Genomic DNA, 16,492 nt, shown 5'->3' on the forward strand with positions numbered 1-16,492 from the left:
AACGATGGTGCGGTGAACGATGGTGCGGTGACAGTTGGTGCGGTGAACGATGGTGTGGTGAACGATGGTGTGGTGAGGGATGGTGTGGTGAACGATGGTGTGGTGAGGGATGGTGTGGTGAACGATGGTGTGGTGAACGATGGTGTGGTGAACGATGGTGTGGGGAACGATGGTGTGGTGAACGATGGTGCAGAGTACGATGGTGCCGGGAACGATGGTGCGGTGAACGATGGTGCGGTGAACGTTGGTGCGGTGAACGATGGTGTGGTGAACGATGGTGGTGAACGATGGTGTGGTGAACGATGGTGGTGAACGATGGTGTGGTGAACGATGGTGTGGTGAACGATGGTGTGGTGAGGAATGGTGTGGTGAACGATGGTGTGGTGAACGATGGTGTGGTGAACGATGGTGTGGTGAACGATGGTGTGGGGAACGATGGTGTGGTGAACGATGGTGGTGAACGATGGTGTGGTGAGGGATGGTGTGGGGAACGATGGTGTGGTGAACGATGGTGTGGTGAACGATGGTGGTGAACGATGGTGGTGAACGATGGTGCGGTGAACGATGGTGTGGTGAACGATGGTGTGGTGAACGATGGTGGTGAACGATGGTGGTGAACGATGGTGTGGTGAACGATGGTGTGGTGAACGATGGTGTGGTGAACGATGGTGTGGTGAACGATGGTGTGGTGAACGATGGTGCGGTGAACGATGGTGCGGTGAGGGATGGTGCGGTGAACGAAGGTGTGGTGAACGATGGTGTGGTGAACGATGGTGGTGAACGATGGTGTGGTGAACGATGGTGTGGTGAACGATGGTGGTGAACGATGGTGTGGTGAACGATGGTGTGGTGAACGATGGTGGTGAACGATGGTGTGGTGAACGATGGCAGGGTGAGGATGAGGGTGAGTGTGGTGGGGAAGGGGGGCAGGCCATGGCGTGGCCTATGGCAGGGGGCGGCGATGGGGGAGGGGGGACATTTGCTGCCGTGCTGTGATTTGCGCCACTCTCTCCCACAGAGGAATCTGCCTCGACTGTGTCCACCACCCCCGACTCCACCCCTTCATCCACTGAAGGTAAGCCTCGCTCGTTAACCCTCGCCTGGCCTGCGCGGAGGGTGCTCCTGGCTCTGCGTGACTGAGGAGATTCCGCGCGTCTCCAACGGCTCCAACGGCTTGGTTTGGTGTAGACGTAGCCTAGTCCATCCCACAGACGCTGACTCCCCACCATTCGACTCCATCTACACTTCACGCTGCCACGGAAAAGCTGCCAACATAATCATAGAAACATAGAAACATAGATGCAGGAGTAGGCCATTTGGCCCTTCGAGCCTGTACGCACCGCCATTCAATATGATCATGGCTGATCATCCAACTCAGTATCCTGTACCTGCCTTCTCTCCATACCCCCTGATCCCTTTAGCCACAAGGGCCACATCTAACTCCCTCTTAAATATAGCCAATGAACTGGCCTCAACTACCTTCTTGTGGCAGAGAATTCCACAGATTCACCACTCTCTGTGTGAAGAAAAACGTTCTCATCTCGGTCCTAAAAGACTTCCCCCTTTATCCTTAAACTGTGATCAAAGTCTGAAGAAGGGCCTCGACCCGAAACGTTACCCATTCCCTCTCTCCAGAGATGCTGCCTGTCCCGCTGAGTTACTCCAGCATTGTGTGTCTATTGCTGGTGTAAACCAGCACCTGTAGTTCCTTCCTACACATAATCACCCCGTCATTCCTTCTTCTCCCCGCTCCCATCCGGCAGAAAGCTTGAAAGAGCGCACCACTAGGCTCAGGAACGGCTTCTTCCCCTCTGTTATCAGGCTTCTGAACGGCCCTTCCATAAGCTAGGGTCCTCCAATTCGACGACACAGAAAAAATCATTCACGCTTTCATTTCCTCCCGCCTAGACTACTGCAACTCCCTATACACTGGGATCAGCCAATCTTCCCTGTCCCGCCTGCAACTGGTCCAAAACGCCGCAGCGAGACTCCTGACGGGTACCCGTAAAAGGGACCACATCACCCCGATTCTGGCCTCTCTCCACTGGCTCCCTGTACGGTACAGAATCAACTTCAAGCTCCTCCTATTCACGTATAAAGCCCTAAATGGACATTCCCCCCCCTACATCAAAAATCTTCTAACCCCCCACTCTATCTCCAGGTCCCTCAGGTCGGCCGACTTGGGGCTACTCACTATCCCGCGGTCTAGGCTTAAGCTCAGGGGTGACCGCGCTTTTGCGGTTGCAGCTCCTAGACTGTGGAACAGCATCCCTCTCCCCATCAGAACTGCCCCCTCCATCGACTCCTTTAAGTCCAGGCTCAAAACCTATTTCTACTCCCTAGCGTTTGAGGTTCATTGAGGAGGCGCTGTGAACTGTTTGCGTGCTACTGTCTGTTTCATTTTTTCCTTAGTACCTAATCAGATGTACAGCACTTTGGTCAACGTGGGTTGTTTTTAAATGTGCTATACAAATAAAATTGACTTGACTTGACTTGACCTCTACCCCATTGCGGACATTGGACTTTGTCTGTGGGACTGATGCGCTCCAATGCTATATTCTGAACTCACTCTCTTCCCCTTTGCTCGACCTATTGAACGGGTTGGACCTGATTGTTTTTATGTCTAGTATTATCCGGTGTGATTGAACAGCAAAGCTTTTCCCTCTACCTTGGCACACGTGACAATTAATAAACATAAACGTACGCCACGTACATTGTGGGAAGGCCTAACATGACCGCCAGAATCCATCTTTCACAAAGCCTAGTGAGATGTAGAAACAAGAGGCGGCACGGTGGCGCAGCGGTAGAGTTGCTGCCTTACAGCGCCAGAGACCCGGGTTCCATCCTGATTATGGGTTAGTCGGGAGTTTGTACGTTCTCCCCGTGCCCGCGTGGGTTTTCTCCGGGTGCTGCAGTTTCCTCCCACACTCCAAAGATGTGCGGGTTTGTAGGTTAATTGTAAATTGTCCCTCGTGTGTGAAGGGTAGACAATAGACAATAGGTGCCCAGGAGTAGGGCATTCGGCCCTTCGAGCCTGTACGCACCGCCATTCAACGTGATCATGGCTGATCATTCTCAATCAATACCTCGTTCCTGCCTTCTCGACACCGGCGACTGTGCAATCCTGCTCCTTCTCGACCTCAGCGCAGCGTTCGATACAGTGGACCACACCATCCTTATTGACCGTCTCCGGTACGCGGTTGTCATTGATGGCACTGCCCTGAGCTGGTTCGCTTCCTACCTCAAAGATAGGAGTTTCGCCATCAACATAGGCAGTTATTCCTCTGCTCCAGCTAGCCTCTCCTGCGGAGTTCCACAAGGCTCCATCCTAGGCCCCATTCTCTTCTCTCTATACATGCTCCCCCTTGGCCAAATCATTCAAAGGCACGGCATTTCTTTCCACTGCTATGCTGATGACACTCAGCTTTACCTCCCCCTGAAACCCAACAACCGGTCAAATTTAAACAGCCTCTTACACTGCCTTGAGGACATAAAATGTTGGATGGCACAGAACTTCCTCCTATTAAACGAGAGCAAGTCTGAGGTCATCCTATTCGGCCCCCCCGACTCCATCAAATCGATAACAGGCAGTCTTGGAAGTCTATCCTCCCTGGTCAAACCGCATGTCAAAAACCTCGGCGTGATATTTGACTCTGCATTAAAATTTGATAAGCAAGTCAACGCTGTGGTAAAAGCCAGCTTCTTCCAACTTCGAACCATAGCTAAAATCAAATCTTTCCTCCAATTCGACGACACTGAAAAAATCATTCACGCTTTCATTTCCTCCCGCCTAGACTACTGCAACTCCCTATACACTGGGATCAGCCAATCTTCCCTGTCCCGCCTGCAACTGGTCCAAAACGCCGCAGCGAGACTCCTGACGGGTACCCGTAAAAGGGACCACATCACCCCGATTCTGGCCTCTCTCCACTGGCTCCCTGTACGGTACAGAATCAACTTCAAGCTCCTCCTATTCACATATAAAGCCCTAAATGGACATTCCCCCCCCCCACATCAAAAATCTTCTAACCCACCTCTCTAACTCCAGGTCCCTCAGGTCGGCCGACTTGGGGCTACTCACTATCCCGCGGTCTAGGCTTAAGCTCAGGGGTGACCGCGCTTTTGCGGTTGCAGCTCCTAGACTGTGGAACAGCATCCCTCTCCCCATCAGAACTGCCCCCTCCATCGACTCCTTTAAGTCCAGGCTCCTTAGTACCTAATCAGATGTACAGCACTTTGGTCAACGTGGGTTGTTTTTAAATGTGCTATACTAATAAAATTGACTTGACTTGACTTCTCCCCATACCCCCTGACTCCGCTATCCTTAAGAGCTCTATCCAGCTCTCTCTTGAATGCATTCAGAGAATTGGCCTCCACTGCCTTCTGAGGCAGAGAATTCCACAGATTTACAACTCTGACTGAAAAAAGTTTTTCCTCATCTCCGTTCTAAATGGCCTACCCCTTATTCTTAAACTGTGGCCCCTGGTTCTGGACTCCCCCAACATTGGGAACATGTTTCCTGCCTCTAACGTGTCCAAACCCTTCTTAATCTTATATGTTTCGATAAGATCCCCTCTCATCCTTCTAAATTCCAGTTTATACAACATATGACAGTCAAGACAAGTCAAGTTTATTAGTCACGTACACATACACGATGTGCAGTGAAATGAAAGTGGCAATGCCTGCGGATTGTGCACAAAAAAGAATTACAGTTACAGCATATAAATAAAGCTAATACAGAGAAGACAAAATTTAGTCTCTGGAGTTATAAAAGTTAACAGTCCTGATGGCCTGTGGGAAGAAACTCCGTCTCATCCTCTCCGTTTTCACAGCATGACAGCGGAGGCGTTTGCCTGACCGTAGCAGCTGGAACAGTCCGTTGCTGGGGTGGTAGGGGTCCCCCATAATCTTGCTGGCTCTGGATCTGCACCTCCTGATGTATAGGTCCTGCAGGGGGACGCGTGTAGTTCCCATGGTGCGTTCAGCCGAACGCACTACTCTCCGCAGAGCCTTCCTGTCCTGGGCAGAGCTGTTCCCAAACCAGACTGTGATGTTGCCGGACAGGATGCTCTCTACAGCCCCAGAGTAGAAGCACTGAAGGATCCTCAGAGAGACTCTGAATTTCCTCAGTTGTGTGAGGTGGTAAAGGCGCTGCCTTGCCTTACCCACCAGTGCGGCAATGTGCGTTGCCCACGTCAGATCCTCTGTGATGCGGACTCCCAAGTATTTGAAACTGTTCACCCTATCCACAATAGACCCATTTATCTCCAGTGGCGTGTACGTCCTTGGATGTTGAACCCTTCTAAAGTCCACAATCAGCTCCTTCGTTTTAGTGACATTCAAGAGGAGGCTATTGTCCTGACACCAGAGTGCCAGATCAGCCACCTCCTCCCGGTACGCCTTCTCATCGTTGTTGGAGATCCGGCCCACCACCACAGTGTCATCAGCAAACTTGATGATGGAGTTTGAGCTGAACCTGGCCCCACAGTCATGTGTGTACAGGGAGTACAGTAGGGGGCTAAGGACGCAGCCCTGGGGGATCCTATGTTCAGGGTGAGGGAGCTAGATGTGTGTTCCCCCATCCTGACCACTTGGGGCCTGGCAGTGAGAAAGTCCAGGACCCAGGCACACAGAGGGGTGCTAAGCCCCAGTTCCAGCAGCTTCTCAACCAGTCTGCTGGGGACTATTGTGTTGAATGCTGAACTAAAGTCAATGAACAGCATCCTCACATAGTCCCGCCATTCCGGGAATTAACCTAGTGTTGGTAATGTGTAGAGTGATCGCAAGACAGCACAGACTGAGTGGGCCGAAGGGCCTATTTCCGCGCTGTGTCTCTGAAGTCTAAAGGAACTGCAGATGTTGGTTTACAAATAGGAAGGTAGATGCTGTTTCACACAAAATGGACACCTTTTTATCCCTACACACTAGGAACAATTTACAATTTACAATTTAAAGACAGTGCTGGAGTAACTCAGTGGGTCAGGTAGGGTTGCCAACTTACTCACTCCCAAATACGGGACAAAGGGTGACGTCACCGCCCCGCGTGACCTCACCCAGCCGCCAATGGTGGAGCGGGAGCACGTGGCCGCTGGCTGGGTGAGGTCACGTGGGGCGCGGGGCGGTGGCGTCACCCGTTGTCCCTTATTTGGGTGAGGAAGTTGGCAACCTCTACTAATACGGGACAAGGGCGGTCCCGTACGGGACAAACCAATTTAGCCCAAAATACGGGATGTCCCGGCTAATACGGGACGGTTGGCAACCCTAAGGTGGGGGGGTTGCTGTGTTGCTGGAGAGTTGGCCTTGATGTGTTGATGGAGGGTCTTCCTTGCCTTGATGTATTGATGGAGGGTCTTGCCTTGATGTGTTGCTGGAGGGTCTTGGCTTGATGTGTTGCTGGAGGGTCTTGCCTTGGTGTGCTGATGGAGGGTCTTGCCTTGGTGTGTTGACGGGAGTCTTCCTTGCCTTGATGTGTTGATGGAGGGTCTTGCCTTGATGCGTTGATGGAGGGTCTTGCCTTGATGCGTTGATGGAGGGTCTTGCCTTGATGTGTTGATGGAGGGTCTTGCCTTGATGTGTTGATAGAGGGTCTTGCCTTGGTGTGCTGACGGAGGGTCTTGCCTTGGTGTGTTGATGGAGGGTCTTGCCTTGGTGAGCTGACGGAGGGTCTTCCTTGCTCCCCTGCCCTGCACAGGTGTCAGTGAGGACTTCTTGGAGCCACAGACGGCGCTGGACGTGTCGGACGACGATGACCCATCAGACCGCTCCCAGTATTGGGGGACCCCCCAGCAGATGTCCCTGGAGTCGGCCCTGTCCTGCGCAGTGCCCCTGGTCCAGGCCGGCTGCTTCTCGTCCGGCAGCCCGCCAGACTCGGTGACCGACGTTCCCCAGGGGACCAAGAGGCCGACACGGTGCCTGGTACGCACCGAGACCATCGAGACCTTCTTGGCGGAGGAGGGGGACGGTGCGGAGGAGGGAGGGAGCGACGGGGAGAGGGCAGAATGGGACCCCAGTCCCCCTGCCCCGGGGGTGCCCCTGCTCGGCCCATACCGCCAGGAGACCGAGGGTCCGGTCCCCGGTGAAACTGGGAGGGGGCCGCGCGCCGGCCCGGAGCCGAGGGGGGCCGAGGGCTACCAGGGGGAGAGCGAGGAGCCCCAGGCAGAGGGGGACCTCAGCCCGGAGGAGACGGGGGTCAAGGAGGCCATCGGAGCGATGTCACCGTACAGCCGGACCGAGCCACCGAGAGTGACCGATGTGGAGCCGCCATCTCCGGACCCCTCACTGCCCGCTGCCACAGGTAGGACAAAGGGGCAGACCCCAACAAAGATACTAGAGGAGCAAGATAGACCACTCGACCCTAAAATCCGTATTGTGTCACGGCGGCCATTTTAGTAGGCAGAAACTTGCAGAAACATTTAAAAAGAAAAATAACAAAAATCTGTGAATTGATAGACAATAGACAATAGGAGTCGGCCCTTCGAGCCAGCATCGCCATTCACCATGATCATGGATGATCATTCACAATCAGTACCCCGTTCCTGCCCTCTCCCCATACCCCCTGACTCCGCTATCCTTAAGAGCTCTATCCAGCTCTCTCTTGAATGCATTCAGAGAATTGGCCTCCACTGCCTTCTGAGGCAGAGAATTCCACAGATTCACAACTCTCTGACTGAAAAAGTTTTTCCTCATCTCCGTTCTAAATGGCCAACCCCTTATTCTTAAACTGTGTGGCCCCTGGTTCTGGACTCCCCCAACATTGGGAACATGTTTCCTGCCTCTAACGTCTCCAACCCCTTAATAATCTTACATGTTTCGATAAGATCCCCTCTCATCCTTCTAAATTCCAGCGTATACAAGCCTAGTCGCTCCAGTCTTTCAACATACGGCAGTCCCGCCATTCCAGATGAGATATATTCTGCATTTTAATGGCATTTATTCACAAACTGCTGGAGTAACTCAGCGGGTCAGGCAGCATCTCAGGGGAGAAGGAATGGGTGACGTTTTGGGTCGAGACCCTTCTTCAGACTGCATTTTAATGGTGTCATCACACATACTGTTGCCCCAAAACACTGATTACACTGCGAGAGGCCTAGCGAACGGCAGGTTTTGCTTACTAAAATGGCTCCTTTGCGTACTACACTTCAGTATAGGCGATTTCAACGGAGTGGTCCATCTTGTTCCTCTAGTATCTTTGGTTGTACTGCATGTACCCCCAGGGGCGTGGGGGGGTGGGGAGGGGGAGAGGGTGTTTGTTGCATGTGGGACAGTCAGCAACTGTGCATGGGTCTCGCTCGTTACGACAAAGGGGCACTTGCCTTGCGAGTAGAAACAGAGAACTCTAGATGCTGTTCAATACAAAATGGACACGTTTTTATCCGTACAAAATAGGTATCATTTATAATTTACAATTTAGGTAGGGTTGGGTTGCCAACTTCCTCACTCCCAAATACGGGACAATACGGGAAAAACCAATTTAGCCCAAAATACGGGATGTCCCGGCTAATACGGGACAGTTGGCAACCCTAGTCCATAGCCCTCGGTAAAACTAATATAAAAACCTCACATCAGGCACCCAAACTTCCCTGCTCGTGAATATCTGAGCAAGGAAAGTCCCCTCTCTATAGACAATAGACAATAGGTGCAGGAGGAGGCCATTCGGCCCTTCGAGCCAGCACCGCCTTTCAATGTGATCATGGCTGATCATCCACAATCAGTACCCCGTTCCTGCCCTCTCCCCATACCCCCTGACTCCGCTATCCAACTCTCTCTTGAAAGCATCCAGAGAATTGGCCTCCGCTGCCTTCTGAGGCAGAGAATTCCACAGATTCACAACTCAGGAGGTGTGGGGAGAAGGCAGGAACGGGGTACTGATTGTGAATGATCAGCCATGATCACATTGAATGGCGGTGCTGGCTCGAAGGGCCGAATGGCCTCCTCCTGCACCTATTGTCTATTGTTTATTGTCTCTGAGTGAAAACGTTTTTCCTCATCTCAGTTCTAAATGGCCTACCCCTTATTCTTAAACTGTGGCCCCTTGTTCTGGACTCCCCCAACATTGGGAACATGTTTCCTGCCTCTAGCGTGTCCAACTCCTTAATAATCTTATATGTTTCAATAAGACCCCCTCTCATCCTAAATTCCAATCTTATCGGGATGCATCACAGCTTGGTTTGGGAACAGCTCCATCCAAGAGTTGTGCATGTAGCCCAGACCATCACGCAAACCAACCTCTCTTCAATCGACTCCATCTACACTTCACGCTGCCTCGGCAAGGCCAGCAGCACAATCAAGGACCAGTCTCACCCCGGCCACTCCCTCTTCTCCCCTCTCCCATCGGGCAAGAGGTACAGAAGTGTGAAAACGCACACCTCCAGATTCAGGGACGGTTTCTTCCCAGCTGTTATCAGGCAACTGAACCGTCCCACCACCAACTAGAGTGATATGGTGCGGAATTGGAGACTTTCAACTATCTTTAATCGGACTTTACTGGAGTTTATCTTGCACTAAACGTTATTCCCTTTATCCAGTGTCTGTGCTCTGTGGACTGTTTGATTGTAATCATGTGAAGTCCTTTTGCTGGCTGGATAGTACGCAACAAAAAAGCTTTTCACTGTACCTCGGTACACGTGACAATAATAAACGGAGCTGTGGACGATGGCTCTGGTGACCAACGCTGTTCCTCCCTCTGGCAGAGACGGAGGGAGAGGAGATGGCGGTGGCAGGAGATGGAGGAGGCGTTGCCACGTTGGGCAGGGTGCCGGCAGTGGGACGGGTTGGTGCGTCGGTGCCCGCGTGGGGCGCGGCAGCAGATGGCGCCTTGCCGCGAGGAGGTGCCGGCAGCGATGCCATTGGACAGCGGCCCCCACTCGCCCACGCCGCCCCGCCAAGGCTCCACCAATCTCAGCGAGCCGTGGAGGCCCAATCACACGCAGAGAACCGGCAGTCGCCACGGCGACACAGTGCCTTGGACCAATCGGATCACCGCAACATCGGGGTCTTCGAGGCAGAAAGCCAATCGGGTAAGTCCGTGGCCGCACTGGGTGGGTAGGGAGTGAGGCGCCCTCTACCTTTAAAGCCTAGAACAACAAGTGGTGCAGCGGTAGTGTTGCTGCCTCACAGCGCCAGAGACCCGGGTTCCATCCCGACTACGGGTGCTGTCTGTACGGAGTTTGCACGTTCTCTCTGCGCCCACGTGGGTTTTCTCCGGGAGCTCTGGTTTCCTCCCACACTCCTGACACGTACAGGTTTGTAAGTCAATTGGCTTCAGTAAATTGTAAAGTCATCCTTAGAGTGTGTGTTAGTGTGCGAGGATCGCTGGTCGGCACAGACCCGGTGGACCGAAGGGCCTGTTTCCGCGCCGTATCTCCAAACTAAACTCATCTAAACTGGCCCTTCGGCCCACAATGTCCATGCTGAACATAATGCCAAGTTAAAGTAATCTTATCTTCCTCTACTTGATTCGTAACCCACCATATCCATGTGTGTAAAAACCTCTTAGTTATATCCAAGACGTTTTTACACGCATGGAACAGGCCCTTCAGCCCATCATGTTTGTGCTGAACACGATGCCAACCAGAACTGAACTCATCTGCCTGCACGTGATCCATATCCCTCTATCCCTCGCACTTCCACGTGCCTATCTAAAAGCCGCTTAAACACCACTACCGTATCGGCCTCCACCACCACCGGCCTGGCAATGCATTCTAGGCCCTCACCAGGGTCGCCAACTGTCCCGTATTAGCGGGACATCCCGTATTATGGGCTAAATTAGTTTGTCCCCTATGGGACCGCCCTTGTCCCGTATTAGGCCCGGGAGACACTGTAGGCCCGGGGGCTGTAGGCCCGGACACTGTAGGCCTGGTGGACACTGTAGGCCCCAACACCGTAGGCCCGGGGGCTGTAGGCCCCGACACCGTAGGCCCGGACACTGTAGGCCTGGTGGACACTGTAGGCCCCAACACCGTAGGCCCGGGGGCTGTAGGCCTTGGGGACACTGTAGGCCCCAACACCGTAGGCCCGGACACTGTAGGCCCGGGGAACGCTGTAGGCCCGGACAGTGTAGGCCCGGACAGTGTAGGCCCGGGGAACGCTGTAGGCCCGGACAGTGTAGGCCCGGACAGTGTAGGCCCGGACAATGTAGGCCCGGACACTAGGCCCGGAGGCCCGGGTGCCGCCTAACGGAGGTTGCCTAGCAACCGCCTCCCGGCTCAGGCGGCCGGCATTGGTGGAGCGGGAGCACATGGCCGCTGGCTGGGTGAGGTGGCGTGGGGCGCGGGGCAGTGACGTCACCCTTTATCCCTTATTTGGGAGTGAGAAGGTTGGCAACCCTAGCCCCCACCGTTCTCACGGAACAAAAACTTGGCCCGCACATCGCCATTAAACTTTGTCCCTCCCACCTCATCGCAATGCCCTCTAGTGGTGGACATGTCCACCCTGGGAAAAAGGTTCTGACTGTCTATCCTATCTCTGCTCCTCATAATTTTGCACACTTCGATCAGGTCTCCCCTCAACCTCCGACATTCCAGAGAAAACAATCCAAATTTATCCAACCTAGATAGGCGGCACGGTGGCGCAACGGTAGAGTTGCCGCCTTACAGCCAATGCAGCGCCGGAGACCCGGGTTCGATCCCGACTACGGGCGCCGTCTGTACGGAGTTTGTACGTTCTCCCCGTGACTGCGTGGGTTTTCTCCAAGATCTTCAGTTTCCTCCCGCACTCCAAAGACGTACAGGTTTGTAGGTTAATTGGCTTGGGTTTGTATACTTGGTATAAATGTAAATTGTCCCCAGTGTGTGTCGGATAGTGTTAGTGTGCGGGGATCGCTGGTCAGCACGGACCCGGTGGGCCGAAGGGCCTGTTTCCGCGCTGTATCTCTAAACTAAACTAAACTAAACTCTCGTAGCTGAAACCCTCTAATCCGGCCAATATTCTGGTAAACCTCTGCACCCTTTCCATAGGCTCCACTTTCCATAGGCTCCACTTCCTTCCTATAATGGGGCAATCAGAACTGTACGCAATACTCCACAAGAGGCTTAATCAAAGTCTAATAGAGCTGCATCAGGACTTCCTATAGCATACTCAATGTCCCGAGGAACGAGATTAGTTTATCTTGGCATCTTGTTCAGCTTGGACATTGTGGCCTGTTTCTATGCTGTGTCTAGACTCCACCACCTAGACCAGACCAGACTGGTCCAGACTAGACCAGCGCATTCCAGGCACCCACGAAAATGCCCTCCACACATCATCTTGAAACTTTCCCCTCTGTCCTTAAAGCTACGTCCTCTAATCTTTGACATTCCCACCCTGGTAACAAGGTTTGTGCTACCAACAAAGGACTGGAGCGACTAGGCTTGCATACGCTGGAATTTAGAAGGATGAGAGGGGATCTTTTCGAAACATATATGATTATTAAGGGGTTGGACACGTTAGAGGCAGGAAACATGTTCCCAATGTTGGGGGAGTCCAGAACCAGGGGACACAGTTTAAGAATAAGGGGTCGGCCATTTAGAACGGAGATGAGGAAAAACCTTTTCAGTCAGAGAGTTGTGAATCTGTGGAATTCTCTGCCTCAGAAGGCAGTGGAGGCCAATTCTTTGAATGCATTCAAGAGAGAGCTAGATAGAGCTCTTAAGGATAGCAGAGTCAGGGGGTATGGGGAGAAGGCAGGAACGAGGTACTGATTGAGAATGATCAGCCATGATCGCATTGAATGGCGGTGCTGGCTCGAAGGGCCGAATGGCCTCCTCCTGCACCTATTGTCTATTGTCTAGACACAGAGTGCATGATTACAATACTACACATGATGACAATCGAGCCGTCCGCAATGTACAGATACAGGAGAAAGGCATTAACACTTAGTGCAAGGTAAAGTCCAGTAAAGTTCCCTTAAAGATAATCTAAGTGTCTTGAATGAGGTAGATGGGAGGTCAGGACCGCTCTCAGGACTGATGTAGGATGGTCTCAGTTGGACAAGGGCGGTCCTGTTCAGGACAAACCAATTTAGCCCAAAATACGGTATGTCCCGGCTAATACGGGACAGTTGGCAACCCTGGTTACTCTAGGTTGGTGTGTGAGTGCTGGCAGTGAGTGGGTTACTCTGGGTTGGTGTGTGGGTGCTGGCAGTGCAAGGGTTACTCTGGGTTGGTGTGGGTGCTGGCAGTGAGTGGGTTACTCTGGGTTGGTGTGTGGGTGCTGGGAGTGCAAGGGTTACTCTGGGTTGGTGTGTGGGTGCTGGCAGTGTAAGGGTTACTCTGGGTTGGTGTGTGGGTGCTGGCAGTGCAAGGGTTACTCTGGGTTGGTGTGTGGGTGCTGGGAGTGAGTGGGTTAATCTAGGCTGGTGTGGGTGCTGGCAGTGAGTGGGTTACTCTAGGTTGGCGTGTGGGTGCTGGGAGTGTAAGGGTTACTCTAGGTTGGTGTGTGGGTGCTGGGAGTGTAAGGGTTACTCTGGGTTGGTGTGTGAGTGCTGGCATTGAGTGGGTTACTCTGGGTTGGTGTGTGGGTGCTGGGAGTGCAAGGGTTACTCTGGGTTGGTGTGTGGGTGCTGGGAGTGCAAGGGTTACTCTAGGTTGGTGTGGGTGCTGGGAGTGCAAGGGTTACTCTGGGTTGGTGTGTGGGTGCTGGCAGTGAGTGGGTTACTCTGGGTTGGTGTGTGGGTGCTGGCAGTGAGTGGGCTACTCTGGGCTGGTGTGTGGGTCTGGCAGTGAGTGGGTTACTCTGGGTTGGTGTGTGGGTGCTGGCAGTGCAAGGGTTACTCTGGGTTGGTGTGTGAGTGCTGGCAGTGAGTGGGTTACTCTGGGTTGGTGTGTGGGTGCTGGCAGTGAGTGGGTTACTCTGGGTTGGTGTGTGAGTGCTGGGAGTGCAAGGGTTACTCTGGGTTGGTGTGTGAGTGCTGGCAGTGCAAGGGTTACTCTGGGTTGGTGTGTGGGGACTGACCCTGAAAGGGATACCCTGGGTCAGCCAGGGTAAGAGACCCAGGGCGTTATTAATAGAGCACTGAAGTGCAGGAATGTCATGCCTAACCTTATAAATCACTGGCTTGGCCAGGATGGAGTCTGTCTAAATCTGGGCCCTGCATTTTGAGAACGAAACTGAGACCCCTGAGATAGGGGAGGGTGGACTGGTCCCAGAGAGTGTGGAAGCTGCAACTATCCTTCTCAAAAGCAGAGAATGAGAAGGACAAGGCCATTCGGCCCCTCGTGCTTGATCTGCTACATCAGCGGCCATTTCCTCCTCCATCCTCAGTTCCTTTAATATCCTAAAATCTATCAATCTCTGTCTTGGATGTACGTGGTGGTCTAGTCTCCACAGCCAGGCGACGGTCAAAATCCCACCACTCTCAGGGGGACATATTTCTTCCTAAATGGCCAACTGCTTACATGGCGATGGTGACCCTGATTCCACACATCGAAGGTAGACACAAAATGCTGGAGTAACTCAGCGGGTCCTAGGAGCAAAGAGGTCCTTCTGCAGTTGTACAGGGCCCTAGTGAGACCGCACCTGGAGTACTGTGTGCAGTTTTGGTCTCCAGATTTGAGGAAGGATATTCTTGCTATTGAGGGCGTGCAGCGTAGGTTCACTAGGTTAATTCCCGGAATGGCGGGACTGTCGTATGTTGAAAGACTGGAGCGACTAGGCTTATATACACTGGAATTTAGAAGGATGAGAGGAGATCTTATCGAAATGTATAAGATTATTAAGGGGTTGGACACGTTAGAGGCAGGAAACATGTTCCCAATGTTGGGGGAGTCCAGAACAAGGGGCCACAGTTTAAGAATAAGGGGTAGGCCATTTAGAACGGAGATGAGGAAAAACAGAGAGTTGTGAATCTGTGGAATTCTCTGCCTCAGAAGGCAGCGGAGGCCAATTCTCTGAATGCATTCAAGAGAGAGCTAGATAGAGCTCTTAAGGATAGCGGAGTCAGGGGGTATGGGGAGAAGGCAGGAACGGGGTACTGATTGAGAATGATCAGCCATGATCACGTTGAATGGCAGTGCTGGCTCGAAGGGCCGAATGGCCTCCTCCTGCACCTATTGTTTATTGGGTCAGGCAGCATCTCGGGAGAGAATGAATGGGTGACGTTTCGGGTCGAGACTGGAATCTGAAGAAGGGTCTCGACCGGAAACGTCACCCATTCCTTCTCTCCCGAGATGCTGCCTGACCCGCTGAGTTACTCCAGCATTCTGTGTCCTCCTGCTGGCTTGTAGGCCAATTGGCCCTCGGTAAATTGCCCCGGGCGTCAGGGGAGTGAATGGAAAGTGGAATGACGCAGGACGAGTGTAGACTACTGTTTCCCTGCTGTATCTCTGTTAACGAAGAGGAGAACAGACTAACATGGGGATCAGTAGATTCATGTAACCGCGGCTCGGAGATGTGGAATGGGCGTAGATTTACTTCTGAAGCGAATCAGGTAAACGTGGAGAGGAACAAGGTGGAGGGCGGATGGGGAAACATGGGGCCAGTTGGACAACTCTTTGTGAGACCCCAAACTCGGCCTCAGTAAGCTAGCGGCCAACTGCACCCTAGAGTTGCTGCCTTACATCGCCAGGGACCCGGGTTCGATCCTGACCACTCTATGCAGAGTTTGTCCGTTCTCCCCGTGACCTGCCTGGGTTTTCTCCGGGCGCTCCGGTTTCCTCCCACACTCCAAAGACGTACAGATTTTGTAGGTTCATTTGGCTTTGGTAAAATTTGGAAATTGTCCCTACTGCGTACGACAGTGCTCGAGTATGGGGCTATCGATGGACTCGGTGGGCCGAAGGGCCTGTTCTTGCGTTGTATCTCCAAACTAAAATCTAAAGTGATTGAGGCTCTGGCACAGACGGCCGTGGAGGCCAAGTCAATGGATATTTTTACGGCAGAGATTGGCATATTGTTGGTTAGTACAGGTGTCAGGGGTTATGGGGAGAAGGCAGGAGAGGGGTTGAGAGGGAAGGATGGATCAACCATGATTGAATGGCGGAGTAGACTGGTTAGCACGCAACAAAAGCTTTTCACTGTACCTCGGTACACCTGACAATAAACTAAACTGTACTGAACTGAACTGATGGGCCGAATGGCCTAATTCTGGCTCCTACGGCTTATGAGCTGTGATGGGCCGAATGGCCTAATTTTGCTCCTATGTCCTGAGCTCTATGGCTTGTATACACTGGAATTTACAAGGATGAGAGGGGGATCTTATTGAAACACATAAGATTATTAAGGGGTTGGACACGTTAGAGGCAGGAAACATGTTCCCAATATTGGGGGAGTCCAGAACAAGGGGCCACACAGTTTAACTGTCGGGACAGACGGGACTGTCATATGTTGAAAGACTGGAGCGACTAGGCTTGTATACACTGGAATTTAGAAGGATGAGAGGAGATCTTATCGAAACGTATAAGATTATTAAGGGATTGGACACGTTAGAGGCAGGAAACATGTTCCCAATGTTGGGGGAGTCCAGAACCAGGGGCCACAGTTTACGAATAAGGGGTCGGCCATTTAGAACGGAGATGAG

The 16,492-nt window shown here is 52.6% G+C and overlaps 1 protein-coding gene across 1 annotated transcript in view; it reads left to right on the plus strand.

The window, feature by feature from the left end:
• Positions 1-1,001: 1,001 nt before the first annotated feature.
• LOC144611739 (calpain-9-like) overlaps positions 1,002-16,492 on the plus strand; it is a gene marked incomplete at its 3' end in the record, with an annotated part of 57,013 nt that continues 41,522 nt past the window's right edge. The window contains 4 exon segments of the mRNA XM_078430972.1: positions 1,002-1,075; positions 6,692-7,294; positions 9,690-10,016; positions 15,312-15,403. Coding sequence (XP_078287098.1) covers positions 6,790-7,294; positions 9,690-10,016; positions 15,312-15,403 — 924 coding nt within the window.

This window comes from Rhinoraja longicauda, chromosome 41 (assembly GCF_053455715.1).
Source record: "Rhinoraja longicauda isolate Sanriku21f chromosome 41, sRhiLon1.1, whole genome shotgun sequence".
Taxonomy (NCBI): domain Eukaryota; kingdom Metazoa; phylum Chordata; class Chondrichthyes; order Rajiformes; family Arhynchobatidae; genus Rhinoraja; species Rhinoraja longicauda.